At 35.4% G+C, this 25941-nt stretch overlaps 1 protein-coding gene across 1 annotated transcript in view; it reads right to left on the bottom strand.

The window, feature by feature from the left end:
- PKHD1L1 (PKHD1 like 1) overlaps positions 1 to 25941 on the bottom strand; it is a 149408-nt gene that overhangs the window by 44013 nt on the left and 79454 nt on the right. The window contains exons 40-55 of the mRNA XM_069465599.1: positions 25307 to 25456; positions 24145 to 24319; positions 23011 to 23167; positions 22455 to 22611; positions 21356 to 21435; positions 20782 to 20911; positions 18333 to 18462; positions 14886 to 15127; positions 12906 to 13042; positions 9557 to 10586; positions 7562 to 7753; positions 6313 to 6464; positions 5156 to 5315; positions 4335 to 4506; positions 1413 to 1501; positions 918 to 1066 (exon numbers count right to left, since the gene is read on the bottom strand). Coding sequence (XP_069321700.1) covers positions 918 to 1066; positions 1413 to 1501; positions 4335 to 4506; positions 5156 to 5315; positions 6313 to 6464; positions 7562 to 7753; positions 9557 to 10586; positions 12906 to 13042; positions 14886 to 15127; positions 18333 to 18462; positions 20782 to 20911; positions 21356 to 21435; positions 22455 to 22611; positions 23011 to 23167; positions 24145 to 24319; positions 25307 to 25456 — 3302 coding nt within the window. The remainder of the gene's footprint in view (positions 1 to 917; positions 1067 to 1412; positions 1502 to 4334; positions 4507 to 5155; positions 5316 to 6312; positions 6465 to 7561; positions 7754 to 9556; positions 10587 to 12905; positions 13043 to 14885; positions 15128 to 18332; positions 18463 to 20781; positions 20912 to 21355; positions 21436 to 22454; positions 22612 to 23010; positions 23168 to 24144; positions 24320 to 25306; positions 25457 to 25941) is intronic.

Here is a 25941-nt window from a genome sequence, read left to right on the forward strand (position 1 = left end):
GAGATCTCTTAAAACCTGAAGTAGTGGTGTTTGAACAGATCATACTGTATTTGAACGTAATATGCCATATACAAAATACGCTCTTCATACCTCCATCCAAGCTATGCCATTTATGAGCCATTGTTGTTCATAATAATAGCTATCATCACGTGCTTGCTGATTCTGTGTCAGGCATCATGGGTAAGACTTCACATATATTATGTTATTTAACCTTTACGTTAAACCCATGCATTGGTATTATTGTTCTTATTTCACAGGTGAGAAAAATGATTCTAAAAGAGGTCAAATAACTTGCCCAAGGTTACCCAACTAAAAAACAATAAGGTAAAGATGCAATTGTAGCTTTAACTGAACTCAAAGCCATACATCTAATCAAAGTATTACACACTTATTACAAGACTGACAGGACAATTAAACTGAATAAGCTGTTAAATGTTTAAGACCATTTGAGGTTTATGAGAGAATGTGGTGATTATTCCAAATAACTGCAACATTTTTATTAGTCTTCTCTTGCTTTCATAACTTCATCTATGTCAATTTGTTTTAAGAAAAACTGTTTTCTTAAAAAAAAAAAGGCTTAAGTTCTTTTAACTTTTTCTAGAACTCCTAGGGATTCTTTGTTGGAGCAGGCTGCTAGTATGGCTTTACCTAATAGAGGCACAAATATTCTATCTAGAATTAAAACCGGGTAGACCTCACACTCAAGAGTACCATGATAATTACTCCTAAGAAATATTTAGTCCATAATTTAAAGGAGAGCAGAAGTACACTGGACTTATATGAGGCACGCATTTCATGGGCTAGAGCTAGCCGGGTTTTTTATTCATATCAGTTGAATATGATTAGTATTATTTCAGTAAATCTATGTTTTGGAATTTGATTAATAAGCATGTAAATTACAAGACCCTCACTCTTACCTGCAGTGATATGTAGGTAGCATTCAAAACAACTTTTCTGTAAGAAGCCGCTGCAGCTCCCACGTTATAGTTATCTTCCAGTTCTAGAACCCCCCAAATAATGAGCCTTTCCATTGGTGGCATATCTGTGTCAGCTACAATCCATGTTCCTATAAAACAATACTTCAAGAAATATAACTCATAGACTACAGCCTATAACAAAACATTGACAAGCTTATTAATGAGTCCTGGTTTTGAAGCTTATGGCCCATCTTTCCACATGATTGATTCCTGGCTCTTCCAGAAAATCTGCTACTGTTAATAGGTTTAAATCCACATAAACCCCAGAAGTCTAGGTTCAGTATCTAGGACATAATAATAGAGTCCATTTCTTCACATCTGCCCTTTCACCAAGGTGTGCTGCATAAAGGCGGAAACCTAGCTACTGTGACATCTTCCCTGTCATAGATGTTATATAAACACATGCATCTTACTCATTTGTGTTTATGCGTTTACCTTCAGGAATAACCACGTTTGCTCCCGGGCAAGGTACAGTATAATTATTTTCTTGAGATGATTGCCAAAAAGAATCATTTGACCATAAACTGAAAAGAGAAATATTTCCATGAATCATTATTGCTATATATTTAATAACCATCTCCTTAGGGTGTAGCACTATATTAGATGTTTTGGGGATGACAGAATACAAATTAGATAGTTTATAATTTCACTAAATAGACAAGCTAATGGGTGCAGTTAGTAAAATATTCAGCACATACAAATTACACAGTTTTTTTCCTTTGAAGAAAATTTCTTTTCCATCCGCAATTCAAATCACTTCTTCTTTGACTAAATCTACTTGCAGTGATATATACCCTATATTTGACTAAAATGTAAAATTTCCAGTTTTATTATAAGATTTTACATGGTGGAGAAGGAAAAAAAAATGGAGGATATAGTTGGCTAGATTCTGTAAGGGAGGGGCAGGAAGAATGGTCTCTGAATTGGCAAGGATGATTCAATGAGGTTAAGCCCCCAGGCTGGGGGCGGAGCGGGGGTGATGGTGGGGGGTCTGTATCCAGAGTGAAGGCTATGTTAAATTGGAATAAATATGGAAAGAACATTGGAGGACAGAGTCTCCACTTTTCATCACTGTGCAGCTTAGAAACTACCTCTTAATGTAAATTGTTGTGAAGAATATTATTATAAAGTTGATATTTCCCTATTAGAAAAGGTTCACAATCAGAGGTTGCTCTTCTGACCCAGTAAAAAAATTAAAAAATTCTGTGATACTAAATCCTGTATCTGTATTAGTATTCTATGATACTAATGGTTTTATTAAACATTTAGATGACTAAATTGCATTATTTAGGAACCTATTGATCAAAACTTCTCTTAAAAAATTTTGTCTGGAGCCAGGCATAATGGCTTATGCCCATAATCCCAGCTACCTGGGAGGCTGAGGCAGGAGGATTGTTTGGGACCAGGAGCTCAAGACCAGCTTGGGAGACATTAGACCCTGTCTCTAAATGTGAAAAAAAAAAAATTATCTGGGCATGGTGGTGCATGCCTGTAATCCTAGATACTCAGGAGGCTAAGGCGGGAGGATCACTAGAGGCCAGGAGTTTAAGATTACAATGAGCTATGATCAGGCCACTGCACTCTAGCCTGAGTGACAAGGTCTCTAAAGAAAAAAAAAAATGTCTTAATGAGTTTCAAAATAAGATTAGTGGTTAAAGGGTAATTTAGACTCAAAAAAATTTTATGAAAGTTTTTTAAAGGGTTGTATCTATTTAACTAAATAATCTGACCAGCATGCCACATATTCAAGATTGATTTTACCTAGCTCTTCTCAATATTAATAAATAGTCCTTCATTCTTATCCTTGCCAACACCATCACTATCAGCATGCACGTTATTCTTATTTGCCATTGTTATGATCAATAAAGCCCAATCCTTCTTAAAGCATTTGGGTTGTATAGCTTAAGCTTTATATTGTAATCCTGGGGTACCAGTTCTGGATCAAGATTCCATTTGCTTTTGCTGATAGCTATCTGAATAACATAAATTAAAGGTTTTCCATATTTCTCACTACTGCCTGCACGACCTAAATAGTCTGTTTCCAATACCGCTTCCAGACCACTCTCCCCTGCTCAGTAGGGCCCAGCCATGATGATTTTCTCTCAATTCTTGGATGTTAGGACCTCTGCACAAGTTTGCTCCCTTGGCCTTGAACACTCCACTCCCGCCCTTCACAGGGCAAGCTCTTCCTCATCCTTTAGGTTGCAGTTGGAATGATCTCTCCTCTGGGTGAGTGTTCCTAACCATCCAACCCAAGGCAGTCCCTGCTATGTTGTTCTCTGTCCCACCCCATCTGCATTCCCTTTATGACCTTTATAATAACTCACATTTATATACTTTATTTTCTGTTTACTTTTCTGTTTGTTTATTGGTTTGTCTTGTGGTCTGTCTCTTTGGATAGAATGTGGGCATAATGAGGTCAGAGATCACATCTATGATGTTCACAATTGAATCCCCAGTGCCTGGCACATAGCAAGTGCTCAGTAAATATTTTGTAATGGTTGAATGAATATATAAACAAATTCAATTATTATTTTTTATATAATAGCCACTACAATATCTATATATTTTGAAATGTAATTCATCTAATAAATATCATTGAGTTATACTTGATACACAGTAGTGGGCTATTAAGTGCCCACTAAATGTTAGTTTTTAGCATCACCATCATTTTTATCATCATTGTTTGTCCATTAGGGATGCAAATATATATCAAATAAGGATCATGCTTTTAATGGTTTTAAAGATTAGTATCAAATCATACTAATACCATCATGTATGGTAATTACCATGATACAAGGTAGAAAGTGATGTTTCAATGAGAAATAAAGAGCTATATAAGTTACAAAGATAGATAAATTGCTTTTAAGCAGAAGAATTAAAATATATTTAAGAGATCACATATTTGAAATAAAATTAAATAAGTTGTATTATGAGATTTGACTGTGATGGTTATTCTAGAGACACCTTATTGGACAAAGAAGGAGAACTAATTTCTGATGCTGGACTGGATGGGTCATCAATAAGTTCTATAATTTCGGGTAATTCACTGATGGTCACTGGGCTTCAGCTTTCTCACCTATATAATTAGGGAGTTGGGCCAAGACTAACAATCCAAATCAAACATTCTGCAAATATGAGCTTACCAGTGATTTTCATGCATAGTTTTTATAAGATTTGTCCATTTTTTAATTAGGGTGGTTGTAAGACTCAAGCAAAGCAATGAGAGTGGAAGCACTGTGTAATCTACAAAGCACTGCACAGGAGGAAGGCATTATTATCTCACCCAGAAGTAACACATGAAAAGGATTATGTCAAGAGATACTGAAAGATATTAACTGTAAGAGGCCTATATACTTATATGTGGCTGGTCTCTTCCTGGGAATTGGTTTTCTTGATGGGGGATGTACAGGAAAGCAATCCTGGAGAATACAACAGTAGGCCTGGAAATTAATAGTAACATCTTTCACGTCAGGATCCAGGGTCCCAGAAGTGGGCTGACTCTGATGAAGGTCATTCCTTCCCGACACTGAAAGTGAAGTAAAAATGGTTTAAATTAACATGATGATCAAAGTATTTTAATCTAAATAAAATCACGGCATTTTGGAAAGTACCCTGTAGATATGTAACCTGGAATAATTCAAATGTATGGAGTAGGCATGGAGAAATTCTGATAAAATATACATCTTATTAAAAACCATATAGTTGGAATATCTTGATACAAATGAATGCTTTAGAATTTAATTAAAATTTATTTTTAAATATTTTTATTTTTCAAAGTAATTAAATAATGAAGTGGAAACAAATGATATGAATATATGCCAGCTTCCATTGTACTTATTTTTCTCTAATTCTGTGAAATAAAACTATTGGGATCATTTGTAAGCATGTTGATGTTATCTCCAAACATAAAATGTAAGTTCTTATTTCAATTCAAGGCCTTTTCCAGCCTAAATTTAGTGTCCAGTTCTTTCACTCAACAAATATTTATTGAATCCTACTATATACAGTACACTGTATAACACATCTGTCTATTAAGCAATTTTTCTTGTCCTTTAGACAAAGCATTAATCTCTAAATACACACACATATATATATATACCCATATATACACTGTGCATACACATACATGTACACACGCACACACACACAATCACTTCTGCCTAATGAATACATACCCAAGTAATACAGAGTACTAGTGTTTGCTTCAAGGTGCCAGTCTCCATTCTTGCTAGTATTCCAATTCAATGGATTTAAAGAACCATTCCTCATATCAATCACATTAAATATATCAGGATTTTGGGTGAAGTTATGTGATATAATTACATAGTCTTCTTCCTATAAAAGTTTACAGGAAAATGTGGCTTGTTTTATACATTAATACTCTGCATAACAACATTAATTTTAATGACATATAATTAGCCCCTATATTACGTTAAGACTTAAAAGTTTTGGTTTTAGTTTGTTTTTCACCTTGCATCTATATTCTATTTATTAACATTTTACATGTCTATAGCAAAAATGCTAGCTCTATCACTAAGGCAAGGAAAGGATCTCTCTATTCTCTCTTCTGTGTGTTTGTGTATACTTTTATGTGTATGTGTGCACACTTATGGGTATGTGTGTGTGTATATATGTATGTATTTAGAGAATATCTTATTTCCTTTTTTAAACTGGCAGGCAAAATGGTACAGAATATTTTATTCTATAATGTTTGAAAATATTTAACATGATGCTGCACAAATACGTAGTATAAGTGGAAGAATATATATGGGGAGAAAACACCCAATTCACAATACTGGTCATCATCAGAAGTGTAGAGTAGGGAGGGAATGAGATCTGGGTAAATCATACAGGGGACTTCTACTTTATCTACCATGATTAATTGCTTTTAAAAAATAGAAAGTAAATATTCATAGAATGTTATTAATAGATTCAGATAGTTAGGTGGTGGGCATACAGGTATTAATGTGGGTTTTTAATGTGCATGTTTGATATATTTCATGATACAGACAATAAAGCCCTTAACTGCTACCTGAGATATCATAAACACTCAATAAATGCAAGTTATTATCATGGTAATAATAACAGGGGCATAAGCTTAGTACTATGGGAATATGGGAGAATATTGCTTCTGATTCTCAAAGAGGCTTTTTTTTGCTTACGTTTTATATTTAGAATGGGTCATAGAGGATGTGCAGGACTTTAACAGGTCGATTTGTGAGGCAAGGGCCTTCTAGGCATAACAATGGCTGTAAGTATGAGCATGTAGGCTACATTTGAGTAATATGCAATTATAATTTTTAGAAGATGGATTTTATAGCTCTTTGTTTACCTTAAATCCATAGAATGTTGATGTATATGATATGTTGGTTATGTGATCCGCATCTTTAAAATACCAGTTAATGTGATTTGCATTTGGAATCAGAGCCATCCATCCAGACATATGAGTCAGTCGTTTCTTCTGAAAGGGAACAACGCTTGTGCCTGTAGAAGCACATAAAACGAGCAAATAATAGTGACCCCTACCTTTAGAAAACTCTTCCTTTGATAATCAAGTGCAAATGTAAAATATTGGTCTAGTCTATGGAAGTCTCTAAAGAGGTCAGTATAGCATTTTATTACTGATGTTCTAAATGTCTTTGTTTAACTGCAGACTCCAAATGTTTAATATTACATTTAACTGGAATTTAAAATGCTTTCTAACTTGCAATTTTGAATTGAGATGGAGTCCTTATTCCTTAGGGAAAGATACACTTGAAACATAATGATGATTATGACTACTAAGAAAAAAGTGCTTAAATATATTAATATAATTCTTCAGATATCATTTATCTAAACATAATCCCATTTAATTCTTTTAAGAACTTAATTCTTCAGAATCCTTGATTTACAGTGTATGCAAACATAAGCTCTGATTCTCACCCCTTACCAAGATAATAAACTAAAAGCAATTTTAAATCTTAGAGGGAGAAAACATAGAGCTTAGTGCCATGATCAGAGATTTGAGAGATGGGGATCAGGATTATCACTACATCCCCATTTAACTTGCTTGTCTGACTGGTGCAAATGTCAGATGGATCATGAATAATGACAGTAAATTAATACAACCCAGTCAAGTAATGCTGTCAGGCATATCTGATGTTCCATGTATTGTATCTTTACAAGAACAAATCAGTAAATCGATAGTCCCTGGCACCTGGTATGCAGCCATTGACCTCCTAAATGCTCCTTCCATTCCATCTCAGTCAGCAAGGATAATCAAAAACCTTTGCCTTGAATGGAAGGAACACTGGTACATTTTTACTATCTTGCTCCAAGGGCTATGCCAACTTTCCTGCTCTCTGCCATAATGTTGTCTGAAGGTTCCTTGATCAGTAGAATATCATGCTGGCCTATGCATTTATTCAGTGCTCCTCAAACACCTGCTTTGAATGTATTATTTATTTCCTGCTTGGATTTTAACATAAACATTATGCTTTTTTGCAATATTTAAACCATCAAGTAAAAATCCAAGAACATGATGACAAAGGTCTAGGAAGATATGTTTAAATTAGCAGCTTAAACTATTATATTCCACTTACCAAATGAGTCTGAGAGAACCACATCCTTTTCAAGCAGAGATACTGGGGAAGGCTTGTTGAATGCCAAACGGTGGAAGCTGACTGAGGCATCACAGACTGAGCCAGCGAACCCAATGCTCCACTCGGCTTCTTGAGTGCAACGAGAAGGGTCTAACAATGAGCTGTGTGGAATAACAGTGTGTCCTTTGTACCCTGGGAAACAAACACAAAGAGCAGGTTTTCTATTTCATGTTAAAAAACTAAAAACACCAATCTACAATATACAGGTACTATGACCCATAGTACCACCAATAAAATCTAAAAGTCTTGGTAATTTTTTGTTTCTTTGTTTGCATGAGGCAAGGGGATCTTATACAGGAGCTTTGCAGTGACTCTTCGGTCAGGGACCTTATTGTGCACATGGCTGAAACACAAGCTCTGAAGCACCAGTGAGAGTCAAAGTCGGAGACGGGAAGTGGGATAAGTAACTTGGTCAAGGACACACAAGATTTAAATCCAGGCAGTCTGGCCATAAAGCTGGTACCAACAGACCATCAACTAACATTAAAAACCTAAGCTGAACTAAGCAAATCAATAAAGGTTACAAAAAGCTTTATTTATCAGAAGCATCTAAATGTTCTGCCTCTTTAAAGCCATAATTAGAATAGGAGACAGAAGTCAACAACTGTGGTTGAGAACTCAGGGCATTTGACTATTGAGATGAACCTTCTTTCATCTTTCAACGAGTCTTTCAAAAGTAAATCATTAATATTTGTATGTTTACCTGTCAACCGTCCTTTCTTATAAAGTATAATTCAGTACCCCCCAACATACACATCCATGTTATCTACCTTATTTAGACAAGTTTTTATCATTAACAATTTGTAAAGATGCTAAATTCTAGAAAACATGAATATTTATAAAATATTGAAAATGTGACATACTTGAAATGCTAAAATTTAACCTTCCATGTGTATTTGTATATTAAATTTTGTTCCCTTTTGGTACTTTGAAAAAATCCCAAACTTAAAATTTAGATTGGAAAGAAAAAAGAGTTAATGGCAGGCTTGTGACTTACTTCTTCTCTTTAAAGTATTTTGGCAAGGACATATCTAGTCTGTCTGCATTGCTTTTGTAAATAAACCTGCCTTTTTTTTTTTTTTTTTGAGACAGAGTCTCACTCAGTCTCCTGGGCTAGAGTGCTGTGCCATCAGCCTAGCTCACAGCAAATCTTAAATTCCTGGGCTGAAGCAATCCTCCTGCTTCAGCCTCCCTAGCAGCTGAGAATACAGGCGCGCACCACCATGTCTGGCTAATTTTTTCTATTTTTAGTAGAGATGCAGTCTTGCTCTTGCTCAGGCTGGTCTCAAACTCCTGACCTCAAGCATTCCTCCCGCCTCAATCTCCCATTGTGTTAGGATTGCAGGTGTGAGCCAGTGCACCTGGCCTAAACCTGACATTTATATGTTTATGGGACACGATTGGCTGGAGAACTTGGGTAGTCACGTAAGCAGTTTCTTATCTGTGCAATTAACTGAATATAAAATGGAGACACTCTAAAACTTAAATGCCTTCCTTTTGTGATTAATGTTTCCATAAATATTGCCCAAAAATTTCTGTTAATTCAAAATCAACATGCAAATGCAGAAGAAAAAGGACATATTTGGAGGAGTCATCTGACAGTCTGGGGCTCTTTCAGAAAACAATGTTTCATCTGTGCCTGGGGCTTGCCTACATCCCTTAAATCATTAGTAAAGTTTGGTGCTGGGTAAGATGTAATTCATGTTAAGTCTGCTTTAAAAATTCAACACATGGCAGTAACATTCATTAGGTGTCAGGCAGGTGGGAGGGGGAAGGAAGGGATGGGTATATTTACACCTAATGGGTGTGGTGCGCACCATCTGGGGGATGGACACGCTTGAAGCTCTGACTCAGGTGGGGCAAAGGCAATATATGTAACCTAAACATTTGTACCCCCGTAATATGCTGAAACAAAAACATAAAAAAAATTATTACCTGTAAGTGAACCATCAGTATCAATCAGCACCACTTCATGTTCCCATCGAAAGCCAGCCTTGTTTGGTGTGTGGAAATACTGGATGTCAACAAACTTTGCACTCCAACCTCCACACCTCTCATTACAAACTCCAGTGATGGATGTCACCCCCAAAGCTGCACAGTTGGGACGGTCAAAGTTCATAAAGTGCACAGAAGATACAGTCAAGCCTGCACTAAATGGAAGAACCAGGCCTTTTGTTGTGCAAAATGCAGACCCCATACCCAGTTCATCAAGATGACCAACTATTTTGGCATTTTTAATCACTGCTCCATTGGTTTCACCCCACCCTCCAACATAAGGAGCCAGAATCCTCTTGGTCTCGATTCCAGCCTCATAGTTATTTACCACCACAAAGTTATGGAACTGAAGGGCACCTCCATTAACCCATTCAGCACCTTTTTGACAGTTCCAAGTAGTAAGTGAATTAAATATGGCAGGCACTGGCACTGTGGAAGTACAAGATCCCGTTTGCATGGGGAAATATTCTTCAAAGATCCACAATCCAAACCAACCTTGAGAATGAACAGTATTGTTAAAGAATTCTCCAAGAGTAACTCTTTTTTGGCAAATGTTTGGGTCATAGGATGGCCCATCAGGGTGGTTGTTCATTCGGTACCAAAAACCAAAGTGAGTGCCACCAGCAGCCGCATTGTGCCGGATGGTGTTGTTCGGGTTGGTTACCCAAAATGCAGCTGGGGTCACATCATCATTCAGAAGACTAGTACTTTGCTGTACAAATACTGCCAAGTTATATTGCAGGATATTGCCATATTCAATACCATCTTCTATAAAAAATGCTCCTCCCTTGATGTCATATATAATATTCCTCTCAACCAGAAGGTGATGTGTATTATGGATAGTAACAGCTCTGTTATAGGTCTGGTGAATTGCACAGCCTCTTACATAAGATTTAAACTGTAAATCTCCAAGCAGGTGCCAATGTATTGGATATCGCCCCAACCGGAAAGCCTGGCCAGCATGAAATACCTGTAAAACCCAGAAATCAGAGCCATTTAGTGATCCACATGGACTCAGAGTTTGTTTGGCTCATATTTTCCTGTTCCAAAATAATCTCCAATTTTATATTATTAATGTATTCATATCTTCCAAATTATTTTTCATTTGAAAAAGTTATTCAACACCCAACAATTCTTGTTTTATACAGTGTATAACAGACCATGCTTGTTACAACATGCATAAACGAATAAATGAAAAAAAGCCATCTTTGACTCTTCTGCTTTTTACCTTAGTCTATCAGTAAACTTTCATGATTTACAAAATAAAACTTATTTTTGAGACAGAGTCTCACTCTGTTTCCCAGGCTAGAGTGTCATGATGTCAGCCTAGCTCACGGCAACCTCAAACTCCTGGGCTCAAGCGATCCTTCTGCCTCAGCCTCCCAAGTAGCTGGGACTATAGGCATGTGCCACCATGCCCAGCTAATTTTTTCTATATATTTTTAGTTGTTGGGCTAATTTATTTCTATTTTCAGTAGAGACGGAGTCTTGCTCTTGCTCAGGCTGGTCTCGAACTTCTGACCTTGAGCAATCCTCCTGCCTCGGCCTCCCACAGCAAAATAAAACTTTTTAAAAGACTTTTCTCCCTTTACTCTGATTCTTATCTAATAAGAAATATTTCTTGAATATTTTCCATATGCCAAATATTATGCTAAGTATTTTATTTGATATTTGCATTATCACAATCTTTATCATAATCCTGTGAAGTAGCCACTTACCATTAACATCATTTTACCGATAAAGAAATGGAAATTAAGAAAGGCTGAGCATCTTGTTCATGGTCACAAAGCTTCATTGAAACGCAAGTTGGTCTGACTCTAGGGTTGATGCTCTTATTAACCATTCTGTATTCTTTCAAGTGGTCTGCAGTCTAGTAATCTGATACAGAGGATGTCAGTGTATGTGAATATGTGTGTGTGTAATATAATACCATGAGGTAAGGGAAAATATAAGGTCATCTATTTATTTTCTATTACTCTCCATCTAAAAATTAAAAATTAGTCATTACTAATATTTAATATCTGGATTGACCCTGGTGACCTCACTCAGTCCATATCTCAGATGTCACATGTGTGTATGTAACATATCTTAGGAGAAGGGAAGTTACTGAAAATGGAAGCACTGACTCTGTCACCATCAACACGGTCTAACTGTTTAAAGCCACGTTTAAAGAATTTATGGATTTTACTATCATTTTTTTCCTTCCTCTCCTCCTTCCTTCCTTTCTTCTACTGAATACTTGGTAAGAACTCTGCTAAATCCTGATTATAAGAGTGAATATGAATAAGATACACAAAAGCTCCTAATATCTTAGGGATAATATGTATATTTATTTGTTTGTTCAATTAATAATCAGTTGAGACTTAACTACACATCATGCATTGTTTCCACCATAGGGGAAACAGTAGAGAACCAAAAAGAAAAAGTCTCTGAAATAATTTAGTTTACATTCTAGAGGGGGAGGTGGAAAATAAACAAACAGTCGATATTATATTAGGAGTTATGAGTAAATTTTAAAAAAACAGGGTTGGGCAGCAATTTTGAAGGCGGTGAGGAAAGGCCTCTCTGGAGAGAGAACATCTGAGAAGACACTGACTGAAATAAGGATGTGAACCACGCAAGTATTTGGTGGAAGAGGATTCCAAGCAGAATGAAGAGCGAGCACAAAGAACCAGGGATAGGAATGCGCTTGACGGGGCCACACCGGGAGGCCTCTGTGGCTAGCACGGCATGAGCATGAAGCAGAGTCACGGGAGACAAAGTTAGAGGGAAGCTGGGGGTCAGATCACGTGGGGCCTATGGGAAGGACGTGGACTTTTTGTTTTAGGTACAACACGAAGCCGTTGAAGGGTTTTGAAAAGGGGCATAACAAGATTTGATTTATGGTTTTAACATTTCACTTTGGCTGTGTGAAGACTCTCTTGGAGCAAGAGTGGAAGCAGGAAGACCAGGTAAGAGAAAATCACAGTAGTCCAGGTGGGAGGGGACGGTGACTTGGGTTTAGCATTGGGTGGGGGCGGTGTAAAAAAGTTGATTATGGATACGGTATTGTGTGGGTAGAGAAGACAGGATTTGCTGATGAATTTGATATAATTGTGAGAAAAATAGAGAAACAAAATTTTGGCATGACAAAGTGGGTGAATAATTGGGTGTTAAAGTCGTCCATTTACATATTTGTCTCCTCTACCAGATTATAAGTAGCATGTGACAAACAGCAGGAGCTCAATACATATTCGTTGTGTCAATAACCTTGGGCAAACCATTGTGATTTAATAATAATGCCTCTTACCTCTACATATTCTATTCTTCCAGTTACCATATTAGTACCAGGTACAGGAGCATGAAACATAATGCAGCCTCCAAACTGGTCACTTCCTATTTCTTCTCCAAACTTTCCTTGGAGACATGTCTGTGTAGCAAATTCACCTTTGAAAATATTTTTAAAACATCATAAAAGAAAAACCACGCCTTAGTCCTCTTATTATATTAAGGATTTTTTTCTCATACCTAATAGTATCTTTTTATTCACATATAATTTCAATCTCATCTAGGAACATAATTATTTGCATTCACATCATCTCCTTTTCTAGATAGTAAAAAAAGTAAGTACCTTGTCTTGTTCACCTTTGCACTCCTAAAAGAACTTACTACAGTATTTTTCAGAGAAGATAGTAATAAATATTTGAATGTTCAAGGGAATACTGATAGGGGTATTCAGTTTATTATTTCTGCATCTTTCCCCCAAGATTTTGGGATTAATATAATTAATACAATCTTATATTTGTATAGCATGAGAATATTCATGATGTCACTTGACATCACAACCACAACAAGTAGGCAGAACAGGAGGTATTTTTATTTTAGACAGGCTGAAACTAGATTTCATGTACATTGTGAAACTTAATGCAGAAGAACTGGAATCAGAATACAGGTCATTTAACATTGAATCCAATGAGCTTTGTTTTATACATCCCATTGAAGAAAAGGCTATTATCTAAGCTGTATCTGTTATTATTCAAGTCCTTATAGGATTGAAGCAATATTAATGATTACATAAAATATTTAAAAGAGACTCATAAAATGCATTGTGCTTCTTACTATACAAATGAGAACTGTGGTAAACATTGTTAAGGTTCACCAATATCCAGTTCTTTTCTACTCCTGGGTACACAGGGGCTTGCACGGACTCATTCCCTTCAAGTTAGGCATAACCATGGAATAAGTTCTGACCAATGACACCTGAATAGAAGAGACAAGTGACACTTCAGGACCAAAGCAATTGCTTGACTCTCCAGCCATCTCATCTGCTCTGAGATCATGGAAACCCATGTTGAGATGAAGCCTCCATTGCTCTGAATCCTAGAGTGATTATAATGAGCAGAGCCCCCCGTTGACCCATATTGCACACATGTAGCATGGATGAGAAATAAATTTCTGTCATTTTAAATCACTGAGTTTGGAGCATATTTATTAATAGAACATAACCTAGTCCAGTGGTTCCCAGGGAACATTTTTGCAATATCTGGAAACATTTTTGGTTGTCACAGTTGTGGGGAGTGTTACTAGAATTCAGTCGGTAGAGGCCATGTAAGCTGCTAAATATCCTACAATGTACAGAACAGTGCTCCACAGCAAAGAATTATTTGAGCCAAAATGTCAATAGTGTAGAGGTTTTCAACCTCTGACTTAGCCTACTATGGCTGGTTCAGATCTATGTATCTATCTATCTCTTTATCATTCCATTCATCCATTTGTCCATCTATCCATCATCTGTCTAGAAATTACTAGGCAAAATATCTGCCTACAATGAATCCACTCTCACATACACTGTTTTGATGAACTGCAGATTCTGGAAAATAGAAAAGCATTACAAAATCTTTATATCATTAAATACGGTTTTCTACATTTTCTGGGTAAATCTAAATGATGCAGCTTCTTGATGATAATATGTAAAACTGTAATCATCAAAGTCTAATTTAAACATATAATAGGAAATCATAAGTATAGAAAGAGTCTTTATCAACAAAATATAAGCACACTTATTTCTCCCATTACATTGTCAACATGAACCATTTTTCTTCAACATATTCAAATGCATTCATAATGTTACTAAAAAATGCTATCAGCATTTCCAAATTTCCACATTTAATGATATTTACAAGGCAGACTTGCAAATTGAAACTAAAATACTATATTTCGACATAAACCAATTAAACTTTGAAAATCTGTAGCTTGATTATACCAGCCACATGATAACTGCTAAAATTACCTGTGTTGAATCCATCAGGACATGGTGGAATTTTGTTATTCCACTCCACATTATCAGATCCTCTTATTAAAATATTTCTTGTAAGAATTCCAACTTCTGCCCTTGCTTCAAACAGAGTTCCATCAGGGAGTGTGACAGTAATTCCTAAGTGTGTGTAATTCAGTGGGTCAGTTAGTGTTATGTTTATGCCATCAGCAGATACAGATGCAATGGTCCTTTTTTCATTCTCTCGTTGACTGTGTCTGTAAATATTTTAACAGAAAATTTTCAAAATTAATATAAATTGATATAACATTGTTTTGATATATTTGTTTTATGCTATTTTAAACAATTCATTTGCAAAGTAGGAAAATATTTTTCTGTCATGTAATATTCTGAAAAGGAATTGGAATACCGTATTTTATTATTTCTTAGAGTAAGTTTTATGGGTGCATTCAATTAAATTAAATATTTTCCAAGTTCTACATTTGTTCCTAGAACTGTATTAGCTTCTGAAAAGTATTCAAGAGAATTATTTATTTACAACTATGAGAATCATATTCAGTGGTTTGCAACTGAAAATAATTTTATCCCCCTAGGGGCCATTTGGCAATGCCTATAGACATTTTTGGTTGTCGTAATTAGGGGTGGCTACTGGCTTCTAGTGGGTAGAAACCAGGGATGTTTCTAAGCATCCTATAATACACAGGATGGCCCCATACAACCAAGATTATCTGGTCCAAGATGTCAGTCATGACCAAGTTAAGAAACTCTTACAAAGGGAAGTCATTAGAGGTTCCTGAACAGGGAAAAGAAATGATTGAGTTGAAGTTTAAGAGACCTCGTTTTTACCATTCCTCCAATCTACCCCAAATTCCAGCCACAGCAGAAAGGACGTGCCAATTCTATAATGCACATATTCATGTATTTAATCATTCAACAAACATTTATTGAGGGTCTAGTCTGTTTTCTAGGCAAAAAGGTAAGGACTGGAGATATTAATTGGAAAGTACCCCTAATTTTAAGGTATTAATGTCAAATGTGTCAATACCTGATTGTACCTTATCTACTGCAGTGTGATTGGTGCTGTTAACAGAGGTAAGCTTAGGGGAATTACCTCTATGTCTTCCTGACATTCCCTTTGACTCTTCTGTCCCTTGGCAAATCCTTTTCCTCCTTTAAATACCAGTTTAAATACCAGTGCAACATGTGAAATAGATTAAAAGTCACCTCTCTCAACTTTCCCAGCCCTTCTTCCAGGTTCCCAATACACCCTATATAATGCCTGGTTAGTGTTCAGAGCAAACACATTGCTGTCCTATGAAATATCTACTTCTTGGTCCCTTCCCCTGGCCTGTCTGCTCCTCTAGGCAGGGAACCTTCTGAATCATTTTGTTTGCTGAGCACTTAGTACAGTATCTGTCACAATTCACTAACAGTGTTTATTGATTGAACAAATTAATGCGTAATGAATTCATGTGGGGAAGAAAGTGGAATGGAGCCCAAACAGGAAGAGGATGTAATACTCCAGGTGAGAAGAACTGAAAATCTAAACTGACAGCAGGAAAAGCTGATGGAAGAGACAACTCAAGGGCAGAATCAAAAGAACCTAGTGATGCGAAAGAAGTAAAGAATGATGATGATTAGAAGATCACTGGGAAAGCTATTGTGAAGAAGGAAATTAGACTATAGGGGTTTGAAGGAAAAGAAGAATAGTAAGGATGAAAGAGAAGAAATGGGCATATCATACTTAAGCAGTTTAATAATTTTTTAAAATATAGAGGAGACAGGAGAACAAAGTTGTTTATCAAGATGATGGGTGAATGGGGAAAACAGTAATTCCAAAAAACGCAGGGAAGGACAGGGAGAGGTGGAGATTAAGGATGCTTGGAGATAAGGAGAATCCATGGTACAAGATCTCACAGGTGGGATGGAAAAGGGGTGTAGGCTAGCCTTTTTTTAATTACCTTGGATTCAGATGACACAACGATTTCTTTAGAAAAGCAGGTTCTGAAAAGCATTTTAAATGTTGTGTGCACCTAAACATGTCTTTCTTTCCTTCGTGGCAATATCTAACATTTACGTAATCCAGAGTTCTGCTCTATTTACACATATTAACTCACTTAATTCTTACAATAATTCTATAAGGCCGATACTAACAGCATTCCAATTTTACCGAAGCACACAGAGGTGAAATAATATAGCCACAAGCTAGTAAATGGTATTGCTGGGAGTCGGACACAGGTTGGCTGACTTTTGAAGTCATTTTCTTAACCACTGGCTTCACAAACTCTCAAATAAAATTTTCCAATGAAATAATGAACAATGAGTTAGATTTGGAGAGAAATCTCCTTAATTCTTGCTTCTTAAAACTAAAAAGCCCTATGCTAACTTCTAAATTTACCCCTTTATTTCATACAGAAAAGCTATAGATGAAGATTTTCTATTCTGTTAGTAAGCCCTATCATTTTTCTTTTGCCTTTTTGCCATTATTATTTACTTATTTTTTTGCCATTGTATAATTAAAATTTCTTTCAAGGGTAGAAAAAAATGAACACTTATAAAGCTAAGTATATATTTAACTATTCTTAACATCTGCAAGTCTATTTTTAACTTGGGAAATGTCAAACTCAAAATGCCATCTTGAATTTTAATTTTAAATTTAATCATTATCTTAACATAATTTAGTTGTTTCTTGTCATAAGGTATTTTTTCCCTGATAAGCACAACCATATCCAATTTTACTATTATCTATAATTTGAACAATAAAGCAAAAATAAAGCTCTTCTTGCCCCTACCCTTGGTGTTGCTATATTAATTTTTTTCCTTTTATTTCTTATTTGGTAAAATATATAATTAAACAGAAATTAAGGGTCATAAGCAATTTCAATTTTAAAGTGTTAGGCACCTAAAAGGTCATGTTAATCATTATTTTTTGTATAATGATTTCTTTCCTTTTATTCAATCATTATCAACAATTTTGCTCCTTGGGAACCACTGCCAAAACTGTAAGATAAGAAAGAGTTAATTAGCTGCTTGGAACCATGTTCTTTGGTGACCTCAAACAAAGAAGCTCATTTACATTTTTTGCATTCATTAACATATTCAGTTAAAGCTCTAAGTGGGATATTTTCAAATGACTTTTATAGTAGAATGATTTTTTCAAATGGAGTCTGATATGGGAACCTAACTATGTATTAAACAAAGTATTTTACTAGGTCATATTTATTTTATAGGTTTAAAATTATGCTTTATCTTATAAATTTAATCAATGATAATGTAATGCAATGACGATTAACAAAATGTTGACATTTGGCAAATATCTATTTGGCTGTTCATGTTTCTTTTCTTTATTAGAAGTTCCAAATTTAAATCAAATATTCATGGATCATCTGAATTGTCCTTCTTTTACACAGTTTAGAAATTTCTTTTCTAAATCAAAATCATTAAGCCCAGAAAATATCATACCTGTGTCCTGTGCTTGCAATTACAATGTTATCTCCTGCTTTCCATGTTACTGCTTCTTGTAAAATCAAAGTCCTTTCCCCTGCCTTTGCAGTATGAGCCAGACGAGTCCAGACCACAGGAACAGGCAGACCTGAAGCCAACAAACAAACAGTATTTCTTCAGATGTATCTGTCTGGTTATTGAGAACTTTACACAGTTAAATCTTTCCCTGGATTAAATCAACTTTGGGAAGGTTCATTTTACCTTAGCATTTCATACGTTTCTCAAAAAAGAAATATGTAGAATTCTTGCTTTGTAAAAGTAATAATTAGGTTTGTAATAGCATGTATGAGTCTATAAAATTTAAAAGCATTCTTCTGCAATGATATACTCTATAACAATCTTTTTTTAAGGGGCACAATATGAATGTGGTGTGATAATATTGACAAAATGAGTAGAGGGCTATTATCTTTGTCATTATTGGTAGGAATTGCTTAAACTGATAATCTAGAGACAAATGTATAAATTACTAAGAAATTATAGTAGTATATATATTTATCACAATGTAGGACATTTATAATCATAATGATCATAAGATATCATGTTTATGGTATTCTAAATTTATAAAAGAGATTATTACAATATATAAAAAAGACTCACAACATGCTTCCTTGAAATAATAAGTTACCCTGGTACCTTAAACATGACCAAAATCATTTTTACTTCCTGGCAATTTTCCAGGATATAGTTATAGAAATGTACAACTATAAAGTTATTGTTATATTAAGTTATTAAGTATGAAATGTCCAATTTCCTTAAGTACTAAGTTTGACAGTTGATATCTCTGACATTTCAATTTGACTCTTCGTGTTTTATTTTTATTGTGAAGGTACATTATTAGTCTTTCAAATGCATGTTTTGGCTTGTGATTATCTTTCACATTTTTTAGGGTAATTTTTGTGAAACCATGAATAAGTCAAAAATTCATATTATTTTCGAATATGAGTTCTGTCATGGAACCAATGCAGCACAGACAGCTTGAAATATCAACAACGTGTTTGGGAAGGATTTGGCTAATGAATGCACAGTATGTCAATGATTTGAGATGTTCCATTCTGGGGATTTTAATCTTGAAAATAAGCCACGTGGGTGTCCTGAAACCAAGATGGATAATGATGAGCTGAAAGATGGAGTCAAAGTGAATCCATCTCAATCTACATGTGAATTAGCAGCAAGGTTTGATGTTACTATTCCAAAATATTGGACCATTTGAAACAAATAGGCAAGATAAAGAAGCTGGATAGAGGGGTTCTGTATGAATTAAACAAGCATCAGAAGAGAAATTGTTTTGAAACTTGCCTTTCTTTGCTGTCATGACATAAAAGTGGACCATTTCTATGCCCTATTGTTATATGTGATGAAAAATGTATTCTTTTTGATAATCGCAAGCACTCAGCACAATGGTTGGATAAAGATGAAGTGCAGAAACATGGTTGAAAACTAAATATTCATCAAAAAAAGCTTAATGGTATCTGGTGGTCCAGCACTGGTATTATCTACTAGAGCTTCATGAAACCTGGTCAATTGATTACAGTGGATGTCTACTGTAACCAATTAGATGAGATGATGAGGATGCTTACCATTAAGCAGCCAAGATTGGTCAATAGAAACAGGCCAATTCTCTTGGAGACAATGCTCAACCAACCACATGTTGCACAAACAGCACTGCTCAAACTACAGAGACTGTATTTGGAAACTCTCTGTCATCCACCATGTTTACAGACCTTGCACCAACTGACTACTACTTCTTCCAGGCTTTGGAGCACTTCTTGCAAGGAAAAATATTCAATTCTCAACAAACTGTGGAAAACACCTTTCACAATTTCATAACCACTCGCTCTCCAGGCTTCTTCGCTGCTGGCATAAGCAAGCTACCATTAAGATGGCAAAACTGTGTTGGTAGTTTAGGCGCATACTTTGATTAATTGTACTGCTTCTTGTTTGAGATATAATAAACTACACTTTTCATTTGAAATTGGATTTTTCATATTTAATGACCTAATATTTTAGAAAGAGCTTGTTTTCAGATACAAATGTAGGAAATGACAATCTTCTGCTTCCAGACTTAGTGCCTTTTTATATAGATAAATGAAGTAAACAGAGTCACTATGTACTACGATAAATGCAAAATGAGACAAAAGGCGTTGAGAAGCACATGGAAAGGGGTAAGAGGAAGGATATAGAACAGGGCCAGAACAGTCTGCAGACTGTGACCTTGGTTCTGGGTCTTGATAGCATGCAGGAGCTGGACTGGCCTGCGTACAGGGAGGGAAGAGGTAAAAGGGGATAAAGACTGGATATCTAATGAGAAACCTGGCAAGTTTTGACTTAGAGAGTGTTGTCAGTACGCTTATCCCTGGTTTCCTGGTGAGTCTCTCCTCTACCAACTCTGAGCCTTTTGGCCCCGTACCATGCAGATCCAGGATTCCCTCTCGCACAGCCAGTGTTTTGGCACCATATACAGGGAGCTCAGGAGATCGCAGATGCCCGTGCAAAGTAATGACAGCCTTGTGTTGAAATGGGGATGCTTCCGTCCCAATCTGCAAGAGATGTCACAAATGTCATTCAGAAAATTGAAACTCGATATACACAATTTTAGTCACACAAAAGTAATTCTTTTTTTATTCTCTCTTCTCTTGTGAAAATTAATTGCTTAGCTGTTCGTATCTTTTTTTCCCAAAATATAAATTTTCTAGTCAGCCAAATACACTATGCCAGACCTCTGGAAAGTATACTGACTGACTTTAGCCACATCTTGGAGTTTGAAAATTCTGCTCTATGAGAATATGCTATTATCGTCCCATTAAAAGTAAGGGAATACTCTGGGAAACTTTTCCCCAGAAAAAGGATTTTATACTGATAACAGAAACCTAAACAAAGATAAACTTAGGAGAGGTTGGTATAATTAACTATCCATTTTATAAATAATATTTCAAAAAGAAAAAGAGGTTAGAAATGAATATATTTCATGTTCTTGTGTATACCTGAAGCATGCCTCCATCTGTAATTAGAATATTTTCTGCCTGGAGTTCAATGTCAGCTTCATCAAATATTAGAGTTCCACCTATGAACCATATAATTTTGAAATATATCACAAAGTCTTGTTTAAAGCTACCTATTAAATTATAAATTAAAATTTAATTTCTCATCCCTGTCCCCTAAAATCAAATCCCAAGGAAGATTATTTTCCCTTGACCATTTGTTATTTTAAATGCTATTAAATAGCGCAGCTACACAAATTAGTTGTATAAGCACAGGGCCTCAAAATATAAATTACGAACAAAGCAATTACAGAAAAGCACATTTATAGAAACCCTTATAACACCAACATTAGCTCTGAACTTTTACCTGCTGATTTGTACTCCCAGAAGCTATAGCATTATTAAAGAATGTACAGAGATACATTTTTATGAAACTGATGCAACTTTGTAAGCAGTAAAACTATACTTGTCCAAAGGTCCAAGATTTAATAACTTCAAATAAGTAAAACATTGCTATTATCCCAGAAGTTAAAAAAATGGTAACAATGCAAAAGTCTTCCAGCAGCAAAAACCATTATAGCAAAGTTTATACACTAAAGCTCTAAGCACTTTACTCTCATCAATTAATGATTCTTTTACATGCTATTGTAGCAGTTGTGGTTATTTAGTTTTCTATAGTAAAAACAGAATATCAAGGAGCAGGGAGAACTCCAGGTAAAAACCAAAAGCAGGTTCACGGCAAAGGTGAGAATCACAACCTGTCTTTCAAGGAGAGTCAGGGAGGTTATTTAGGATAGAATTTAACAAATCTCTGTGATTTTTATAACACTTGAGACCACCTACATTCACTTTAAAAGATAACCATATGAGTGCAATCCATTCTGATATTTCCTATTTTATTTCATTTAAGAAATGCTGGGTGCAACATACTAAATAACACCGTAACTATAAACGCATTGTAAATCTCAGTTTAGAAAATTCAATACTATGCTCTGCATTAAAAACATGATGCAGCCATGGATATTCATAGTCACAAATTTTGATTAATTTCACAGACATATTCTGTAGGCAGAGTCTAATAAACAGATTTTTAGAAATTTACCCTGAATAAGCAACATTTTCAGAATAGGGGTGCTTTGATCCAGCAGAATTGTCTGTCCTTTTGTAATAACAACAAGGGATCCTTCTTCTGGGGGAGATTTCCCTCCCCAGGAGAAATTGGAGGACCAAGCATCAACATATAGAAAGTTAGCATTATCCTGTAATAGAACATGAGAGACTTTTAAATTTTGAGATTTTGTCAGAACATTTCATTCAATTTGTCAAAAAAAGGGAAATCTAAATCATAATCATTTGTATTGATAATAAAATACAACCTACTTTAAATATTTTATAGCTGCCTCTTGGTTTATTTCACAATAATAATATAAGCAAAAAGTCCATTACCAATTACCCTACAACCCAAAGTAATTAAAAATCTAAAATAATACACATTTTAGTAATAAGCAACAAAAATGTAAGCTATTTTAAATTTATTATAGTTACAGCTAAGTTATTTTTTGGAGACATTAAAGTGAAACATCTATTACCAATGAGTCCACCTCCCATAATGCTAGTTTTGCTATTGCTGTGATCACTATACCAAACAGCACTATTACCAGTTGGGCCATGCCAATGCTTCTGATGTGAACATGAACTAGAGCCCACCCTGAAGGGGTATGGGCATTTGTCATGCAGATGATGTGTGTCTTGTTGGAATACTCAACATCACATTTGGCTTCAGCTATGGTGATGTTAACATCCTCCATGTTTTCACTGTAAGGAAAAAAAGGGAAAAAACAAAACATTTATGTTTTTCTCAAATTTCTAGCTCACGCTGTCAAATCCCTTTCTTCATATGTATTATTATAAAAATAATGATCTTATCCTAGGAGACATCAAAGTATAGACTGACACTTTTTTCCCAGTAGTAAGACTTCAAAATATTCATTGAGAAAAATGCAAAGAGATTCATAAGCCAGGAAATAGAACCGTACAAACTAGCAGGTGTTCCAGTGTTGGAGGAAAAACTGCCTGAGTTCAATTTATTGAGAGATTCTATGTTGGTCTCCAAACAGGTACTTCTATAAGAGACTTACAAGGATCATTTTGTCCATGTGACATTTTCACCACATTCACAGACCTTGCAACTTAACCTTTTCATAAAAATACAAGGTCAAAGTAATTATAACTACTTAAGGAGTTAAAATGGTCTTCTATGGTTTGTGTGATCTGGTATTTTGAAGTCAGTTTTATCCACTTGAGTAATGATGACACTGCAATACACAAATCTGAGCCAAATAATGAGTATGTTTAAGACAAAGGAACCTGACCAATTGTAGTGGAATGGACTCAATGTATGGAAAGATGTTTCTTTGACCCAATGAAGCAAATCACAGTTGGAGATAAGAGGCTGGAGAAAGCATAACAAGGTGATTTTGATTTATTTGTAATGTTACCAGGATTTGAGGCAAGCTATTTAACCTAATCTCAATCTTCTAACCATAAAATAAGATAAAAACATCTCATAAAGTAAGGCAAGAGGTTTCTATGTGTAGGAAGGTGCCCAGTACAGAGTAGGTACTCAATAAATGTTAGCTGTTACTACTATTTTGTGCCTCAAATGTGACTTACGAGCAGATGGGGACACATTACATGACTATGTTTTGGCGCTGTCCTGGCATAGGGGAAGGCAGGCGTAATGGCTCGCGTCTGGAAATATGCCCTGATGCTCGTGTGCGTGAAGGGAGTACCTGAATCCTGACCCCACGATGGTCAGTCTGGTGCCCCCTGCTGTACTGCCTCTCTTGGGAGATACTGCGGCAATAAGTGGAGTCAGTGACACCATATAGGTAAACGGAGTCGCGGACTGTGACAAATTTTTCCCATTGACCACACTCACGTCACAGGCTTGCTCAGGTCCTCTGCCTGTGAGAAGACGATCAAACTTGAGTGCAGTTCTGGGCATCAGGCCCTTATTCATTTCCGATCGCCGCCCCCCAACATTTTCAATAACATCTTCCCTTTCCCACAATCACTTTCCAATAGGCACAGGCTGTAGGTGAAGTATTAATAATAAAGACCTCTAGCAACAGCCAAAACATCACAAAGTTCATGCATATTACTGACAGGGAAAAAACCCTTCCTTCCTCAGAGATGCTTATTGTAGAGAATTCTACAAACCTGCCCCCTTACTTTTCCAATTCTAGAGGATCCAGCATTGCAAATAGAGCAGGAAGGAGGGAAGAACAGCTAAAGGTGGGCACACTGACAACGGCAAGGGTGATAGCTGAAGATGAGGTAAGAGAACTACAGAAACCTGATACGAAAACATAACAAGACCACTCAGAGCCAGTGTTCAAACAACCCAAAATCTCAACAAATCTTGACAGGATTGCCACATACTCTTTTTATTAGGATACAGACTCTGGTGTGGAAATGATAAGTAAGCCCAGTCATTTTCTTCAATATTCTTTAAGAAATCAGAGGAAAGAAGCAAAAATACTTAGAAAAGCTTCACAAATATTGTTAATGTTTCAAAAAATATTTGCACATAAAACATACCTTTTATTCAGCTAGAATAGTCATGTTGCTAGTACGCTAATAGGAACTAAAAACATGTTCACCATTTGACATGCTCAATAAACTAAGAGAGCCATCAGTTTATGTCATAAGCTGAAAAACTGTAATTTATTATTAAACAATTTTCTCAAACCCAAATTTTATGAATCGTGAAAGACTTGCAAAGCTAGAAAATAAAGTTCTGAAGAAATTGCTTAAAATTAGCACAGTCATAAAATGATTTATTAATTACCTCAAAGAACACAACAACTTGACAAAGAAATTCAGACTGTGATCTTTATAAAATTAATAACCATTTCTCAAAGGTTGCTATTCTTTTTTCTGACAACTTACCATGATTAGGTGGAATTTCACATAATAATGTTCTGTAATCAGATCTAAGCCTGTCAATTGCACATTCTGAGCCACAAACTAATATAATCGAATTTTGTGGATTAAACCCGGTGCCTGTCACAGTCATGGTTTGACCACCACCGAAGCTCCCTAGTGAAGACAAATAAAAGGGAAAAACAAAGCTAATTAGAAGAAAACCTTTTCTGCATACATATTTGTTGCACATTATCCTAAAATCTGAAATGGAAGTAAGTTACATTAAATAAAAAGATCCTTAGAACTGAAATTATATTACATTCTATTACTATATTCATGCTACAGAATCTCTTTTGATTGCAGTGTTTTAAAATTTTCACTGGTAAATGTCATATCTGGTAATTTATTTAAACTATTTCTAGGAACTAAAATTTTATTTTAAAAAGATGTCACAAAGAATTTCAATGTAGTCAAAAAATACATGTAAAATTACTTTTTTAATTGAGTACAGTGGTTATACTTTCTTAAGAGTTTTTAACTATTAAAATTATTTCAAATAGAAAAAAGATACTAATTTATGTAGAGATAATTACAAACCAGTGATGTCTAGATATGATTTTTTAAAAATTTCCACATGATTATTAAAATTTAGATAAATT

This window comes from Eulemur rufifrons, chromosome 3, assembly GCF_041146395.1.
Source record: "Eulemur rufifrons isolate Redbay chromosome 3, OSU_ERuf_1, whole genome shotgun sequence".
Taxonomy (NCBI): domain Eukaryota; kingdom Metazoa; phylum Chordata; class Mammalia; order Primates; family Lemuridae; genus Eulemur; species Eulemur rufifrons.